Genomic DNA, 19,683 nt, shown 5'->3' on the forward strand with positions numbered 1-19,683 from the left:
CCCCCAGCCAACTGGCATGGTGACAATTGAAATCATCACATATGAGGAAGAGAGAGTTGGGATGGGTAGATAGAAGTTGGTCCATATTATCAGACAGTGAGATGTAGATGGAGTCATCGCTGTTTGGTGGACGGTACAACACACATATGAACAAAAGGTGGGAGCGAAGGGGAAGCCGTAGCCAAAGGTATTCCTGGGGGTGAGGTGGAGAGAGGGCAGTGGAGGGCGAGTGAGGAAGAGAGTTTTTTTTATAAAGATAGCAACCCCACCTCCAGGACGAGGCTCAGGTCTATCATACTGGAGGAGGGAGTAACCTGGGAGAGATACCAAGGCATCAGAGACATCATGAAGGACGAAAGTTTCTGTTAAGCAGATCACATCTGGTTTGTCAGAAGCAACCTGTATGGAGAGGTCAGTCAAGTTTGAGCGAAGGCCCTGGATGTTTGAGGTCCATACCGTTAATGAAGAGGAAGGGGGAGCATGGGTCCAGAACAGGGGGGGGGGAGGGGTAGGGTAAGATGTGGAAGAGGGGAAGAGGTAGGGAGAGCTGTTGAAGGTGTGTCAGAGGCCTATTTGCGGCCTATTTGGAAATAAAATGGCACCAACGCGTCCACTTTTTATTTAGGGCCATAGGGGCCAACTAAGGGTGGTCCACCTGTCTGGCATAGGTGCCACCTTTACCCTGGGCCGCAAGTGAGATTACCTGGCCACCATGGCCGGTTCCCAGCAGAGGTGCCAGGCCCCAAAACGTGGGGTCCATAAAGTGGTGCTTGGCCGCAGAACGGCGGTCCATAAGTGGTGCATCAATGCAAGCATGCTGGTTGCGGGAGTTTCGGGCTCACAGACGCGACCTCCCCGCACGCTCCTCTCAGTGCCCAGAGAGCACAGTCCTCGGGTGGGAGACAGGGGAACAGAAGACAGGTGAGCAATGGGTCAGGGCGCAAGGGTACACATCAAACAAGGTAATGCCGGACGAGGTGCACACGGAGAGCGAAGTGAGAAAGCTCGCCCCTACCGTACGCCCCCCACATGTGACCTACACTACCCCCCCTTGCCCCTCCCCGTATTTACAAAAACACACATTTACAAATTCGTCACTACCGTCACGTCTTCCCCATATTTCCCCTATACCAAATTCGTCATCACAATCCCTCTAACCAAATTTGCCATCACCAATTCATCATCAATCCTCATAAGGAGGGAGAGATGGAACAACAAAGCACAATGTCACACCCACGTCATGATGCGTCTCACAATCCAAACATCTGCACCAAAAAAAATAATCAAAACATGGCATGGTGTGGAGGTACGTCATCTCCTCAGGTGAGTGGATGTAGATGGTGCGAGGAGATTCTTAATCCTAACTATCCTCTAAATGACTTTAATACACTTTACACTACCCGGGGTCTTTCCCTGCCAATCCATTGGCAATCTTACTCTATGCGGTTTTAAGAACCATGGTTCCCATTGACCAAACTGTGGTGCTTCATCAATTTGGGGTCTCACTCCCCCGATTCAACTCCCTGTGCCTTTGCACAATTTCAGGACTGGGTCGTGTGGCTCTCCCAGCAGGTCTACCCACCTGCACACCTCCACCACTGCAGTTGCCTCCGAGCTTACCTGCTCCTTACCCTAACCTATCTACCTGGGGAAGGCCCTCTGGCGCTCTCCCCACTCGGTGCCCTCTCTGGCACTGGGCTACCCGGGTCCGTCCTCTGGATCCTCGGGCCCCATCCACAACTCTAACGGCTCCCAGAGCCCACCTGCGGCCTCACCTGGCCAACATCCTCACAGTGGCGGAGTGCCCATTCAACCACATACACTAACAGGCCACACGCCCAGCCATTTCCATGTCACTAATGCACCCATCCAAACACCATTCTTCCACACGCACCACAGATGCCAATATCCAACCACAATTTACCTACTCCCTCTACCTAACTCTTAAACTACCCTCCCCGGGTATTCGTGATGGGGTCCATCCTCCCCATACACCTCCGCACCATCCACTCCACTCCACAGTTTCCACCATACTCACTCAATACCATCCATTGCATACTCCATATATTCCAGACCATTTATTCCATCCAACCATTCTCCATACACCTGTATTTGCACACCTGTGCAATCACTCCTGGTGCTTCCTGCACCCTCCTTCCTCAGGACCATTTGCTCAACACAACACTCAATCACCATTACTCACTCATACGCTGCTCCATATATCTCCACGCTCAATACAACTCACAATCACCTTACTCTTTTCACAATACACTTCTCACTCTCCAAACCATTGCCTCAGGCACCCAAATTCTCCCACGCTCATACACACATCTCTCCCGAGCATTGCCTAGCAATTCCTCATTTGCTCGATATCAATACTCTCACACACACGGCATCATCTGATCTACCTGGTGCCCTGCTAAAACTCGCGCTTCCCCTGTCACCCCTTATACTAAGCACATCCGTCGTCGTTATAATCCAACTACCCTCTCTATGTCCCCACTACCTGTCCAATGTCGCTACTTAAATCTAGTTACCTATGGTCATCTCTAGATCCCTACCATTTTATCCTAACCCTCCCGGGCTAGTTTTCACTGCCATAAACCCCATAGCTATTGCTCATGTGCCCCCGTGTGAGGGATGGTGGATTTGCCATCCCACCACATCGGGTATCTCCCACTATCAATTTTGCTCATCAAATTCCAGCCAATCAAAAATCTGCCAATCACTGCCAATCATTGTACCAATCATTTGCCAATCATCAAATTTTTTACCAATCCTATTCACTACTCTAAATTTCGGATCAAAACACTATTACCATCACAGTCCACTATATCCGAGCCTCGGTGGGTCGTTACCTCATTAAAACTCGGCTTTGCAAAGCGGAGCAATGAATGCGGGTGGTTTGGTCGCCTGCAGGTTGAGTCCGTCCAGCATTCACGATTCTGGGGAGGAGGCTTCATTGGGCCGAGATTCCACGCACCATCTCGGCGCGGCACCTTGCGGTCGCCGGCCCGATGGCTCAATCACGCCCGGTCGGAACCCCGCCCCCGCCACCAGGGGGCACCGTTCCGATCCCTTCGACCTGGCCCCCCTCCCCCGGGAATCGCGCCGATCGCCGCTCTGACACGGCACCGACCATTCAGTGCGGAACCCGGCCCGATTCGTGCGCGACGCTCCGAAGAGCGACGCGCTTACGGTCCCGGTCGGTCATCGCATCCAACAAAGCGCACCGCACCCCGAGTGCTCGCCTCGGCTATCCGTCGCCCTAACTGCTAACCTGGTTAACGTCGATGCTTCACTTGCATGCTCACACCACGCGACCCTTTTCACACTCACCAAACCCGGCGTCTCTGCGCCTCCAGTGCATCCCACACACTCCGTCAATTCCACCACCGCACTCCCTGTTACGCACCACACCTCTCGCGCACACTTGCCGTTCGCACACTTCCTTAACACACCTCGCGCACCGTCTTGCGCACTCTCCCTCAGTACGTACTCCGTACCACTCACCATGGGCGTGCACTCTCGCATCCACCCACTCACGCGCTCCGATGTGCCCTGCCGCACACGCCCCACAACCAACTCAGGTGTGCTTTCTCGCACACTCTCGCCGTTCATCCCCTACGTGCATCCTCGCACCCGCTCCACCACCAACTCATTCTCCGGGTCACTCTCACCCTCGCACGTACACTCCGTATCGCTCTCACTCCCTGTGTCACACCCCGTACACCCCGACGTGCATTCCCGCTTGCACTCGGGTTCACACTCGCGCTTTGTAACACGCTCATTCCCCGATGCACACTTATTTTTCACAAGCGCGCCATTTCCACTCACAGGGGACCCTTCACCAACGCCCGGATGCTTTCTCGATCCCAAGCGCGCGAAAATTCTCTTCGCGCCGAACACTCTGCCAAAAAACCTCTTAGCACCATACACAGCACGACTCACCTTTGGGATCCTCTTCGCCACGCAAATCTTTATTGCGTTCGCAAATCTTTATAAGGATTAGCAAGTACGGCATCAGGATGTGAACTTAGACTTTGTGCACAATCCATTTCTCCCTCCAACTGGTGCTTTTTTAATTCTGCCATCTCTTCAAGCCCGATTTTAACTATTTCTTTTTCTTTAACAACCGTTGGCTTTAATAAAATTCCCTCTACCTCAGCGGTCGCCGGCTGCCCCATACCCCGGGTCGCGATCTCTATACCCGTCATTTTACCCGCGCTTTTCTCCACTTCGCCCAACCAGCGCCTCTCGACCCGCTTTACCTCATCGTGCACCCTCGGGACCCTCTCGCCCGACATGCGATCCATGGTCTCCCCACATTTTCATGCGCTCTCCCCACATTTTTGTATGCTCTCCCCACATTTTTGTTTGCTCTCCCCACATTTTTGTATGCGGTCACCCATTCTATCCCCAATTTTACCAATTTGCTCCATTTTGCTTCCCAGCCCCCTGATTCGATTTTCTAATCGCTCCCCCATTCTGTTTTCCAAACCTCCGATTTGGTTTCCCATTTGCTGCCCCATTCTGTTTTCCAAACCTCCGATTTGGTTTCCCATTTGCTGCCCCATTCTGTTTTCCATCCCTTTGAAATTATCGTCTGTCTTTACCATAAAGGCTATCATCTCTTTCATAAACAGGTCCAAATTCATTGGTGGCGCGGGCTCAGCTGCCGCAGCCATGTGCGAGCCGCCATTTTGTGCCTCGACAACCACGTGCGCGAGGGCGCCATCTTGTGCACCTGATACCCCGCAACCACATCTTCATTGTTCTCCTCCTCCCTCTCCTCCATATACCTTTCCCTGGGGTCCTGGGTCGCTTCTAACCCCTCTTCTAATTCCCCCACCGGCATCCGGTCGCCTTGATCATCCATGGCGCGATTTTAAATTTGGGATGTTAAACAAAATTTTGGCCACTCGTAATTTCGACCAATTTTTTTTCAGATGTTAAAAATTTGGTTCGGGTCCAATCCCACTCTCCTGACACCAATTGTTACGGAACCCAACGTCGGCCTCTTTCCCCCTTATCGAGGGGGGATTAATCCCCTCGTCTATGACTGACCGATGTGGTCCCGAGGGTATGACGTCACGCCCGGTCAGCGCTGGGTAGGGTATTAGGCCCAACCGTCCTATGATCTAAATACCAGCGCCTCCCGGTATGCACGGAAACACCCCCGCTCACGGCCACAGCTTAATGGATTGGTTGCGCCGAGCGAAGCGAACTGCGGCGTGAGCCGTTTATCAAAGGGGCCAAACTCATTTCATATGCGTTGGCCAAATCGCGCCACGTATACTCAATTTGGAAACCTCTAAAGCGACCGAATGTGAAGAAGAAGACAAAGTAGGAAGAACAGGGATTTATTATTATTTACACACAACTCCAGGAAGAAAAGCAATCAAGTAATATACAAGGGAATGGAAGAATCAGAAGGACAGTGCAAATACTAGCTTATACTATACAGTCTTACTTAACCCCAGGGACAAGACGCACAAAACAAACTCACGTACACGAATGGGGAATTGTAGAGTGGATTGGCTGAAGGGAGAGGAAGGTAGAACCACAAGCCTGGAAGGTTGAGCAGGGCGCACAGCAAGCAGGTCCTTTCCGGGCTGGGAGCGAGCAGGGCGGCAGCGGCACACGTATCCTGGTCGTTCCACGCAGCAGGGCTCGTTCTTTCGTTGACACCCCTTGGGCTCTATTGTCATCTGTTCCGGTCCTCTCGTTCTCTCTTGCGCGATCGTCGCACGCATATATCATCCCTCAAACGTGGGTGTGACACACCCTCCTCTCTTTGGGTACCGCCCTCACCCGTGCTCTGTTTCGTTGCCTTATATGGCAATGCCACGGTCTTGCTACCTTATTTGGGCATGGAGTCGAACAGCACGCCCCTCGTGGCGAGCCACGGGCTTGTCTCCTTATTTGGGCATGGGGCCGACCAGCGTGCCCCACGTGGCGAGCCACGGGCTTGTCTCCTTATTTGGTCATGGGGCTGAACAGCCCCGCCCCTCCTGTCCAAACAGAGCACGGAGCACGTATTCATCCGAGCAGCGAACGCCGCTTCCAAAGCCAGGCCAGTTGAGGGGGCGCGCACCCCACGCTTGTTAAGCTTCGTTACCCAGAGAGGGAGAGTTCGGCTGGGAAATGTCATTATTGAAGGGGAGCTATCGTTATTTGATTTGGTGCAATGGAGTGTCAATTACTGGGCAACAGAGTCTTAAACTGGAACACATAATAAGGGAATAACTATTTAGAGGCTCTAAGATTGGCTAGGTGTATGCGATGAATTAACTAATGGGGACGACCTTTAACCTTTACAATTATGGGGGTATTTACACAGATTCATCACATTTACAGAGGGTGATATTTACAACAATTATACAGGATTCTCAAATCCGTTACAATATATATATATATATATATATATATATATATATATATATATATATATATATATATATATATATATATATATATATATATATATATACATATATATACATATATATATATACATATATATAGTTGCGGTTTTATGCCGCCCTACTTCCCCTTACAAAGGGGGGATTAATCCCCTTGTTCTGGCTGGGCCTGGCGGAACCGAGACTTGCAACGTCCCTTCCGGACAAACGCGGAGTAGGGTCTCAGGACCACTTCTCGCTCGTACCTAATTCCCCGCGCTGCCCTGGAAGCGAGGAAACGAGCCTCGCATGAGCCACGTGTGGTTTAAGTACGCCGAGCGGATTGAGTACCACGTGGTCCGTGCAGTCTTAATTAGTGGAACCCGATTCGAGCGATCCGATTCGTACCACGCTTAGCCAATCAAGAAACCACTGAAACGATCGAATGGAAGAAAGGAAGAACAAAGGTTTAATTATTCCCACACGTATGTACAATGATCAGTGACGCAGAGACACAGAGCAGCCTTAGACAATCTTAACTAAATACCAGGACAACGGGCCCGTCTCACACTCACACAGGGAATTGCAGATGGGTAGATGTTCCCCAGCTCGTCGACATGGTCGCCCAGAGACGGTCCCCGTCCGGCTCTCCACGGCCCCAGCACGTCCCGCGAAGATGGTAGCAGGCGATGGCAGGAACCTTGGAGCGCATTTCCCGAACAAGGCAGATGACGAGGTGGAACGGTAAAGGGCGGGACTCTCAGCGCAGCTGGCGATTACTCAGCCATTCTCACTCGCGCGACTTAATGCACTGTATATCGGTTCATGCGCGTCTGGCTGCACCCACGTCTCTTTCACAGTTCGCTGCCAACTCTTCTTCCTCGATCCTCTGAGCTGGTTAGTGCACGCGAGTTCTTTATTGCTAGCCCTTTCACGCGTGTACTTTGACGCTCTCCACTTGCGAGTCCTTTCAGGCTGCAGTCCTGATGCAAGTCCTTCTCATTAAGTATTCCCGCGCTAGTCCTTTTACTGCTTCGAGTCGAGTCCTATCGAGTGCAAGTCCATCTGCGAAAGTCCTTTCACCATCAAGTGTTCCCGCGCTAGTCCTTTCGAGGGCGGGTTTTATAGCTACGCTCCCCGAACCTTCGGATCCCTCTCGAACCCTCTCACCACGCCCTGTGACGCCACGCTGCCGCCACCACCTCTGAGCTCTGATTGGCGGCTTGTGCTTACCCGTCAGCGCTTCTGCCGCTCCGCCTCGGTCCTCCTGACCTTCCTAGCCTGCCTCGTGTTAACTCACCCAAAATCAACCAACGTTAGCGCAAAAGGGCATGAGGCTACAGACGCTGGATTGTCGATGACAGTAGGGCCTATTCTCTTGGCTCTACTCAACGCAGAACTAACAAATGGAAAGGAACTAAGCTTACAAATACTAAGACATAACTATACTATCGCGAGGCTACATGTTGCTTGTGTGACTAACTATGAGGGGCAAATTTTAACCTTTATTAGACTCACTGTACAAACTCAAAACCGCAACAATATATATATACACACACACACACACACACACACACATACATACATATATACACATACATACATATATACATATATACACATACATACATATATACATACACATACATACATATATACATATATACACATACATACATATATACACATACATACATATATACATATATACACATACATACATATATACACATACATACATATATATACACATACATACATATATATACACATACATACATATATACATATATACACATACATACATATTGTAACGGTTTTGAGAAGTGTAACGAATTTGAGAAGTGTAACGGTTTTTGAGAAGTGTAACAATTTTGGAGGAAGTGTAACGAAGGTGAAAAGTATGGTTTTGTTGTGTGTAACGCCCTCGTAATGTAAATAATGGTCGCAGCCGTCCTCCTAGTTAATTCCATGAAACTTACACACAGGCCACGATATATCTTTTTAAATAGTTTATTTCCTTATTCCATGTAGGCTAAATATGTGTTTCCCACTAGATTGACTTTGCATTGTATCAAACAAAATAAGCGTAGGCCCTTTCAATTTCCCCAAACATCTCCGCTCTCCAAAGTTCCTTTCAAAAGGGGTGCGAGTGGTGTTCAATCCCGCAAGCCGCCATTGCCCATGTGCTAATCTCGGAGAAGAAAGGCGTGTCTCCACCTCGTCATAGAGGGGAGGAGTGAGCCATCCCCACTTGGCCAACCAGCACCGCGGTTAGCGACCCGGTAGGCGTGCCCTCGCAGCCGGCGGCTTGATTCCGCCAGGAGTAATAAAGGGGACTGGAAGGGACTGCTTCGGCAGATGAGATGACCTGGGAGAGAGATGAGAGATGAGCGAAGAGGTGACATACGAAAGGAGCTGTGAGCTGAGCTGTGAGCAGTGAGATGCGAGACGCTCCAAGCCAAAGAGGAGAGGAAACCAGCTTTGGAGAGACGCGCTGAGAGGAGGGAGACGGCTCCACCAGAAGGAGAGGAGCAGGTGTGACCGAGCCAGCGCGTGACGTCTACAGCATCGGCAGCGGATACGCGACGGAGGGTTTTCCCGCCAAAACCGCGAGGAATTGAGAGCTGCTGCCTCCGACCCTGCCTCCCTCTCCAACAATCCACCTAAAGCCCTACCTGCCTGCAATATCCCCCGTGTAAGTGTGAACGTCGTCTGTCCTACTCGTTGTCTTGGGGTTAAGTAAAATGAATAGTTTAAGCTAACGATGCACTGTGTGACTGCTTCTTCCATCCATTGCTGTAAATAATTTTGGTCGCTCTTTCTTTTTTGCTTGTGTGTGTATAATAAATCTGTTCTTCCTCCGTACTCTGTCTTCTTCTCTTTTCATTCTCTTTCGGTCGCTTTAGAGGTTTCCCGATTGAATATCTGCGGTGCGATCTGGTCAACGTCGGGTGGAATCGGGTTCTAATCGGGGAGTAACTGTTCGGACGCGGTAATACCAACCGCTCGGTAAAATAACATCTTTAATCCACGATCCGTAACAATATATACACATACATATTATTTTGTGTATGTGAGTGAGTGAGTGGGTGAGGGTGTGTTTTTGCATGAATGAATTTTTGCATGAGTGTGTGTGAGTGTAAGTCGAAACGGGATGATGCTGAGGACCTCGACTGAGGACCCGGTTAGTGCGGCACACTTGTGACCAGGTGTGTTTTCAACTTTTATTTATATATATATATATTGGAACAAAGGACGAAGGACAAAACAAAACGGATTTGGACGAAACTTGGTGGACCAGTTGGGTGTATGACAAGGACGAATCGATTAGATTTTCGTGAAGATCTGGATATGGATCCGGATTTGAGAATATTAGAATTTTTTATGTGATTCGTCACCACTGTGAGAGTGGGCGAAAAATGATATATGGCACGATATTTCAAAAAGTTATGGACGGATTATAACAAAACTTGGTGGATGAGTTGGGTCGGTGACAAGAACAAGGCAATTAAATTTCGGTGCATGACAACAACGATTGGTCCGGAACGATGCAGATGTGGCCTGTCCGTGGGATACAAAACGTAACTCTTCAGCCTGGCGGAGGTATGTGCTCTACCGAGTGCCATTCTAGTTTGTCTTGTGTCTTTGGTTTTTGTGGGTGTGTTTGTTTGACTTGTATGCACTCCTAAACCGCTGTATTGAAAGAGTTGAAATGTGTTGGTTGTACTCAGAGTGTGACTGGAAAGGCTTTTAGGCATTAAAAATATTTTTTTAGTCACGTGGGTTTTGGAGGGGTGACGATGACGACACAACATTTGTAAGTATATAGTAACTATAACGTCACCCAGTCGTGGTTGGACTGGGTACAAGTTACATGTGGAGATGACTTGCAATTTTGCACTGTACACGTGGCATAGTGCAAGTGCTCTATTGGCCCCCCACCAGAGGGATGGGGTATACGCTCCAGTAGGCAGCGGGTGTTTCTAGTTATTAATTTTGTCATGCATTGAATTAGCCTGTTCACTTGTGCACAAACGAATGGAACAAATTTTCTCCATTCAAATCCTCATTTCCTACTTTTTCTGTCATTCCCATTATCCCTCTCAATTTCATTCATTGACTAATTGTCTTTTATTTGCCTAAACCACTCGTCCAAACAACGATGTCATTCGATAGCTCGGCTATCTTATGCGCTGCCATTCTAGCTACTCACAAATCTGGATCGACAAGATTTAAGTGGCATCCAACTCTCAGCCTTTCCCTCGGTGCTCCTGATTTCAGAAGCAAAGTTTTAGAAAAGACCAAGGATCCTGTGAGTTTGTTCGCCAGACATGTGCACCTTAGTGGATCAAATTCCAACAGTCTGTGCATGGCAGGAACTTTAACAGCCACATTTTAATTTCATGTTCGGTATTTTTCGGCCTACAAGTTGATGTGGAGTATTAGTCGAATTGCCTAATTTGCCCATTTTTCTTCCCATCATTCATAGATAAGTATATTGGGAGTATGAGATGAAGCTACATCAACTATGGTAGTTCGTGAAATTGTCAGTTCATCAGAAAAGTATTGCCATGAATACTAATGATCTGTTTTGTGCATATTATTTGAACTAATTTCAGACGGACGACCTTTTGGAAAAATTTGGAATGCAAATACATTATCAACATGTCTGTTATCATATAGAGAGAGGTACATGTAACAAATGTCGAAAGCTATTTCGATACAAAATATAGTATTTAAAGGTCCACAGACACTGAATTTTTTATTCCATGGGATTATATAGATTTTTAATTTAATAATTAAAGAACTCAACGTGGTTTTTAATTCCAATAATTTGTTGGGGTGTTACAGTTTAAAAAAGAGAACTTGTCGGGTAACACCCCTAAAAAATCCCCAAAAACACGATGGTCATGACGTCATCTGCATAACGTAATCGAGGGAAAGGTTGCCTCAGCACGCAATGGATAATGGCCGCACAACTCGCTTAAGGCTTTTCAAAAATGAATTTGACAAAGATTTTTCTGATCAGAAATCCTCTGATTATGATGATAGTAAAAATCATTGTACATAGAAGGTGCTGTCAGATCGTACATGTATGAACCTGAGGTGGAAATTGGGGAGGACCGGTCATGAAATACCTGGTGTTCACAACACTCAAAATGACATTGAAGAAAGACACAGCAATAACAACTGGTAGAGTAGTAAATCATAGAGCTAGACTGGGAATACAGGCCAGTGTTGTATGAGTTATCTTCAAATTGGACGCTGCAAATGATGCTCGAAGCAGTTGGACCATGCCACTTACCTCTGTTCAGTTTACCTTTGTTATCCATATTTTCCTTACAGCTGTGTACTTTGGTAAAGCATGCACACTCACACCATCTTTGGTTGTATACTGTATTGCGACGAACCAGCAACAATACATCCAGCTGGCATTCTGAGTACTTTTTCAGAGTTCTGAGCATATGTAGGCCGTACGTACACACAAGTCCCACAGCAAAAATATTGGAGCATTCTCAAGATGACGTAGTGTGTCACGTGATATATGACGTATTTGAATCGCCGTTTTTGGGGGGGGGGGGGGGGGTGGCGGAGCCTATCGAGCGTAAAATGACACAAGAAAACATCAAAATCTTTCTTCCAAGATATTTATTGAAGGAAAGAACGATTTAGTGTTAAGAGAAGCCATATATATTCATTAAAGCAAACATGATTTTCTGTGTCTGAACCTTTAAAACAAGCTGCACTTCTCTCTGACACCGTATTTCCTTTGCACAGCAAACTTTACAACTTCCAACTTAAAAGCTACCATGAACGACTTGTGTGACTTTACCGGAGGCATTTTGAGAACACGTAGTAAGGATGTATTATGATTGAAAGGGATGGTTTATAGGTAATTGGTGAGTGCGTGCTCGTTATTGATTGGATCGTTTTGCATGCGCCAGTGAGCAGGATTAAGGTTTAATTGCTCACCCAATTGGCAAACATTCCGGGCAATGATTTCTGCAGTGGTTTAAATTATCAGTTACAAATTTATTTAAGAAAAGTTCACAATTCCACTTTTTTCATTTATTCAATTATATTGCCTAAAACCTTAAACCTTATAGGTAAGTCGATCCGGAATTCCAGGGAAAAAGTTAGAGTATCGACTTGTACACCGAAAAATACGGTACCGTATCGATCTTCCAATTTTATTTTCAGCATTTCTGTTGTGCTTGTTTATCTGCTCAAGCGCTATGAATATAAAGTTGGAACTTTTATTCGCACACAGGAATTCGGTTTAAATGCTTGAAATTTTATTAGATCAGAGAACCCATTAAAAAGCATCCTTCCGGTACCCACATGTAACTTGTTACTCTCATTAGACCAAATCGCAGCTTGTTTTTAGGGTTGAGCAGACATGGATGCTTGAAGACTTGGATTTTACAGTATCGGCAATTTTGAATTTGAAAATCATCAGTGATCTGCTGACTTGAGATGCTAATACACAGTAGTTTGCTCGATTTGAACATAATTATTCACCAAATTAAAAATCTATATAATCAAAAGGACGATGTACATCTGTCCGTCTGTCTTCGTCTTTTCATTTTCCCATGATCTCCTTTCTCACAACTCCTTTCTCACAACTTCAAACATCTCCTTTCTCACACTCTCCTGTCTCACAACTTCAAACATCATCACCAATTTTCATAGACATAATAAAGTTTTTTAATTCTGCTTTTGGTATTAAATTTCCTTACAACTCCTCCATTTAATCTGTTCTGCTCAGTCAAAAGTAGACGTTTCTGAAAGTGTTCACCATGCTGGATGACATCAAGGCATTCCAGTGGGCAGTGCTTCCATCACCATTCCATCATGGGATTGTTGTTGATGTTGTTTTGTCTCTCTTCTATCAAATCCCATATCATCCTAACAATCATCCTTAACAGGTATATCAGCTGGTGTTAAATATTTTCTTTGAAAGACAAATTCACATCTAACATATAAATGACATTCTTGAATTGAAACCATTTATCTGTAAATATTTGTTTTAGTAAATGAGATGTAAGATTCTAACAAAACTTCCGCAAAAAAACACCCTGTTTTCGCAAAAATACAAGACTCATTTATTGATGAAAGAAACAAAGTGCTTTTCTGTTTTTAGTGCAAATTATTTCTACATTCCTCGTTAAAAGGAAAGACCAAATGGTGCATAGATTTGCTAAGTCCATTCCGAAGCCACCATCGTAAAGCAAGTTTAGCTATTCAAATGATCTCCGAATGCAAATTAACTTCGAATTGCGGCTTTTTTTTATTGTCAGGCTTTAATTCACACCTGTTCTTCTTCTTTTGACGAAATATTTCTCGACTCTTTTTCACTCACAGTGGTTTTTGGGCAGTTCAAGTTTTTCCAAACGGCCTTGAATGACGTTGTGGACATTTATAACGGTCAGAGCTCACAATCTGGACTCCTCAGCTCCTTATCAGGCACCCATACAGGTGAGAGAGCTATGCCGCATGTTATTGCCATTGTAAGTGCTTACAACTAAATACAAGTTTGTCACTGATATTCAACCATCGGGGCTTTTGCTGCACCGAATGGGAGACGTTACTTACCAAATAGATTTCTAATTGTTCTGCACTTGCAGGAGAGACTCTTCCCCTGAGTTCTGGAAATGAGATTACAATCAAATTTACATCTGATGTTGAGAATATGGGGAAAGGCTTTCACTTCATTTACCAGGGTACGTTTGACAGCAAATCCTTTTTTTTTCTGACATTATGGGTGAAGCAGCCTGCCTGCTCCTACTGTAAAGCATTTCACTCTAACAACATGATTGAATAATTGACTGACGAGGCCTATCCGGGCCAAAGTGTTATTTTATTTGAGATGTTGTGGCTGCAAATAAAGAGCCGAATGATTTCTATGATTCTTCCTTTTGTATTGTACATCTCCGATAAGTATGGTTTGCATCTTTTTTTACTTTTCTCGGTACAAGCCATGCTCCACCTGCTGTCTTTCTCTGTTAAATTGCATTTGTCAGGCTTCCCAATAATTATTTGCACCAATTAATTTCACTTGTTGCTGACATCCTCCTATCCTGTTGCTTCCAGCTGACACGCAAATTGCCTCTTGAGCTGAAAAGTTCCAAAAGTTAAATGTTATTTTGGCAAAGGACACATGCTGTACCAGTTACTCTGTGCTCTTAGACCAGGAAGGCTGTAATACACATTTGACCTGGTATAATTTTTGCTGACTTTTTGTGCTCCCTCCCAGCTGTACCCCGCACGAGCGCCAGACAGTGCGACTCGATGCCAGAGCCCAAGTTTGGCAGACGAATGGGCACTAATTTCAGTGCAGGTGCTGTGCTCCACTTTGAGTGTGACAATGGCTACATTTTGCGTGGCTCCCACGCTATTCGTTGCCAACCGATGCACAATGCCCTCGCCAAATGGAACGATTCTTTACCCAGCTGTGTAGGTGAGACATCTCTTCATTGATTTCCAAACCTGTTTCACTGCACTGTACCATCACCTCATTTTGGAGACAAAATTTTGATGAATTTGTGTCACAATGAGGAAGGAATTTTATACAAAGTGTCGGCTTCTTTCCCCATTCTCATTCTTGCTGTGTTTTCTGTCCATACCAGCTGCCTGGCAGGCCTGTCTAATGGATCAACTGTGTGTTTCAGTGCCGTGTGGGGGAAATCTGACCGAACCTAAAGGGTCCATTTTATCCCCCGGCTTCCCAGAGCCGTACGATAACAATTTGAATTGTGTTTGGATAATTACTGTTCTTGAAGGCTCAGGTGTGCAGGTGAGGCTTTTCTGGATTCCATCTTCATTTTATTTCATCATTATATGGCGGTTACTGCAACATTGTTGTGCAGAATTAGAGCTTTGCCTTTGCATATGCTTACCGAAGTGTTGCTATCAGCTTCTTCATGCTTGGTATACAGTACTGTACATTAAAATTATTCAAAAGAACAGTGTGATTGATAATATTACTTGGACCATCTACCTCTAGTGAAATGAGTGTGTGTGTGTGTGTGTGTGTGTGTGTGTGTGTGTGTGTGTGTGTGTGTTTGTGTGTGTGTGTGTGTGTGTGTATATTTATATGTTTGTGTATATACAGTATACAGCATATATATATAATGATTGTAAATCCATCTAATATAATGCAATTCCATCTATTGCCCTTAGATACTGTACAGATCAGCTATCTGCAGTTTTCACTGACATTTTTATAATCCGTCACTAGAACTGTCATTCCATTATGTTTCAAAAAGTCTGTCGTCATACCAATACCGGCTATGTGCCTAAACGATTACCGGCCAGTAGCACTAACATCTGTCATAATGAAATGTTTTGAAAGTTTGATATTGTCTCACATCAAGTCTGTCATTCCTGTAACTCCAGACCCGTTTTAGTCTGCCTATCGGTCAAATCGTTCTGTTGATGATGCTGTCTCATTTGCCCACCACACCTTTTGACAACACCTGAATAAGGGTAACACCTATGTTGGGATGCTTTTTGTCGATTACAGTTCTGCTTTTAATACCATAATCCCCTCTAATTTTTTTGTGAAACTTCGACATATTGGACTGTTATTTTATTTGTAATTTGATTTTAGACTTTCTAAGTGATAGGCCATAGGTGGTGATTGGCAGCCGAACATCCTCATCGCTTGTTTTGAACACAGGTGCTCCTCAGGGCTGTGTTTTAAGTCCTCTTAGTCCAGGAGCCAGTTTTCAAGAGAGGCCTAGAAAATGAGTTTCGTGCAACACCCACTACACAGTTGGTTTGTCATTTCAGGGTGCTTGGGATACATCTGTAGAACAAATCCAGCCCTGATGTACAGTTACATTGTGGCAGCAACAATAAATGGCAGCCACTTTTCTATTAAGGGGTTAGCGTAAAGCTCGAAATTCACGATTTTTTTTTTGTATTTTTGTTTTTTCAGCTCTTCCAATAGGGATTCTTCAACATTATAATTAAAAGGATAGTGGGTAGTATGAGGGGATTTTCGTTGTGCTGTTCAAGTATGATTTAAAAAATTATTATTATACCTTGAATTATACCCAAAACACACAAAATCGCTGAAATATGTAGTTTTTGCTTTTCGACTGTAATTATGCAATATCATCTTTATGTTGTTCAAATGCGGTTATGGTTGTAATATGATATATCTTTGTGATCTTTTCAAGAAACAAAATTGGACAATCCTTAAGTAAAGTCAGAAAAATATAGATTTCATTTCCCCTTAAATCATCAACCCCACTCCTGTTATGACCAAAAGTCCACAAGTAATCTCAGCAAAAATATCTCACCAGGGCAAATCTGGCTGCGTATCATAACCATAGTCATTCACTGAACATTACAATGTTAACATATAACTGTTATTTGTTGTATTATTAAAATAAACACATATTTTGCTACTGAATCATCCTCTAAGTGGTATAAAATCACGAAAATGTCATCATTAATCTTCCTCATCATCATCTTCTGAGTCGCTTGTGGTAGATTCCTTGTTTGTGTTTTTGCATTGTTCATCTCCCATGCAAGTGCAGGCTTCTGTGCATGGCATGTTATTGTTCTTGCAGGCACATAGGTGAACATGGCACATACGTGAAGATGAACAGTGGCCCATGCGGTTGAGTATGTTGATGACTTGTTTCGAACCAGTCAGGTAGCGTATTGACATGGCGAGACTTACATGCTTAGATGTTTTTACTCTGCTATGTAAAGCGCTGTGTACAATATCTTGGCCAAGCATTATAACATGACGTTCATCTGCTGCATTAGGGTTATCCTCAGTGTATGATGGTGGAGCTGATTCCTTGCAGATGACACAGCACAGGAAGTTATATAGACTTTCTGGTAGCATGTCCTTGGACCTCCTCAGATTTAGATCATGAAGGCTCAATGGGCGAATTTGGATGCCTGCACAGTCCTTCAAATCGGTCCTGATGATCTGAGCGGCATGGTAAATGGTGCTCATCGGCCCAGCGTCTGCATCGTCATGGGTAACGTATGCTGTATCAGTAGTTGCAGTTTGTCTCTCTTTCAAATGAGCGGCGTTGGTTGATAACTTCACATAGTGAGATCTTGCTGGAGTATACCAATTGGGATTTGCTTCGATCCTGCTGTTGATGAAAAACCACACTGTCCTTGAAGTGATTCTGGAACCTTAGCTTGAGTGTCTGACTGGTATAGCTATCTGCTGTTTTAACATCCATACCTGTCAGAATAGTCTTGTACTTTGCAAGAAGGCTGGTGAGCTCATAAGCCTTTCCTCGCTGGATGCCTACTTCAACCGAGGACATGAGCTTAGTAAAAGCATCTGAATAGACATCTTCTGTGCGCTTCTCTTCCTTGTATGCATGGTACTTGAGGTTCGCTTTGCTTGTATACTGAGCTTTACATGAGTTGTGGTATTTAGCCTCAGCAGCTATCAGGTCAATGCCACCTATCTTGATAAGCATGTCGTCGTCTCCCTTTACATATGCTGATTGCTGTATTGCGGTACACGCATCAAACGTTGTAATATTGTACAGTACCTTGCTCTTTCCATGGTACTTGCGTTGACAGAAGAGACACAACGACCAGTCCACAGCAGGTGCTGAACTTCTCAGCCGGGTTGTACTTTCGTCAACGTCCTTCAAACAGCAATCCTCTGCTGGCTTTCCATGGACATACTTAAGATTGTGTGAGCTTGTGCACGACTGGTAACATGCACGATGCCAAACAGTTTCCATAGTGTGCAACGTTTCAATAGAAGTCTCGAGACGTTGGTAGGTTTCATCACCTCTGTATTTTGCAGCTGATACAAACTTTGCAATTCCTTCATCACCTGCTTTCCTTAAATCTGAAGCTGTGCTTGTTTGGCAGATGATGCATTTTTTCCAATCGATTAGTTTCATGCGTTTTTGTGGTAGAAGTGGGAAAGATTCCTCTGCACTACTCTCGCTCGCCATGCTTAGGTTGTTATGTTCCTTGCTTCTTATTCAGACAACTGCAAAATACAAAGTGCAGTTGTTTCATGTTACAACAATAATATGATATTTCATCACATCAATACTATTTCACCTGCATAGACAACTGTATAAAATGTTTTGATAGCAAAATATTTGGAAATTTCGGGAATTCCTCGAATTAGGCGATATTATTTTTGCATAATTATATGAACAGCTAAGACATGTGAAATATAAAACTATTTTATAACATGCACATATAGATGTCTCATACTCATGAATGAAACTTTCACAACAAAATTGGATGTATTTTGCCTGTAGGGGCTAAGAGAAAAAATAAATAAATGAAATCCGTCAAAATCTCAGATTTACGCCTCGGACACCACCCCCCTCATAGAAAAGTGGCTGCCATTTATTTTTGCTGCCACAATTCAACTGTACATCAGGGGTGGATTTGTTCTATAGATGTTCCCCAATCACCTGGAAGTGACAAACCAACTGTGTAGTGGGTGTTGCACGAAACCATTTTGAGCAGATTCTGGCTCCTGGACTATCTGCTGTATTCACTTTTTACTTAAGATTGTGTTGCTCGTCGACAAAACAACTTCCTGGTAAAATTGGTAGATGACACGATCTTAATTGGCCTGATCATGAATGACGATGAAACGATGAACAGAGATGAGGTTCAGGACCTGATGGTGACGGAGTGTTGTTCAGCTAACAATCTTCAACTGAATGTTAGTAAAACTAAGAACGTGATTGTGGATTTTAGAAAGTCTTGTGTTACACACGCCCCTTCAGGGCGCCCACGCCCACGCCCACACGCCACGCCCTGTTACACACGCCCCTTCAATTCAGGCGACTCCATATAATGAATGGATACCAGAGATTATGTACCGTGTGGCAGACGGTACTTATTGCTCCCATTAAGGTACAGCATAGCTGGATGGGATACGTTAATGGTGGTTCACCTCTCATGGTATGAATGAATGAATGAATGATCGTTTTGAGGCCATTTTTCCCCGCTAAAGCGGGGGTTAGCCTTGCGGGCCCCATGACCTCTTGGTTCCCTTTTTGAGGCAGTTTTTATGGCTGGATGCCCTTCCTGATGCCAACCCTTAGTCACCTCTTACGATGAGCAGGGATACGGTGTACCTATTCTAAGCCGGGTTACACACCAGGATCATTCATCCCAGCAAGCTTGTACTCAATTTGCCGACCTCGGAAGGATGACAAGCTGAGTCAACACCACTGGTGTTAATTCAGCGATCGACCGGGATTCGAACTCAGGATCCTAGGATCCCAAGCTGGCACCCTAACCG

General features: G+C 45.1%; 1 protein-coding gene across 1 annotated transcript in view; it reads left to right on the top strand.

The window, feature by feature from the left end:
* The window catches only part of LOC137422386 (CUB and sushi domain-containing protein 3), a 1,172,941-nt gene that overhangs the window by 833,516 nt on the left and 319,742 nt on the right, over positions 1 to 19,683 (top strand). Inside the window, 4 exon segments of the mRNA XM_078772588.1 lie at positions 13,773 to 13,886; positions 14,036 to 14,131; positions 14,665 to 14,868; positions 15,080 to 15,204. Coding sequence (XP_078628714.1) covers positions 13,773 to 13,886; positions 14,036 to 14,131; positions 14,665 to 14,868; positions 15,080 to 15,204 — 539 coding nt within the window.

Source organism: Myxine glutinosa, chromosome 2 (assembly GCF_964187855.1).
Source record: "Myxine glutinosa chromosome 2, kmMyxGlut1.1, whole genome shotgun sequence".
NCBI classification, from domain to species: Eukaryota; Metazoa; Chordata; class Myxini; order Myxiniformes; family Myxinidae; genus Myxine; species Myxine glutinosa.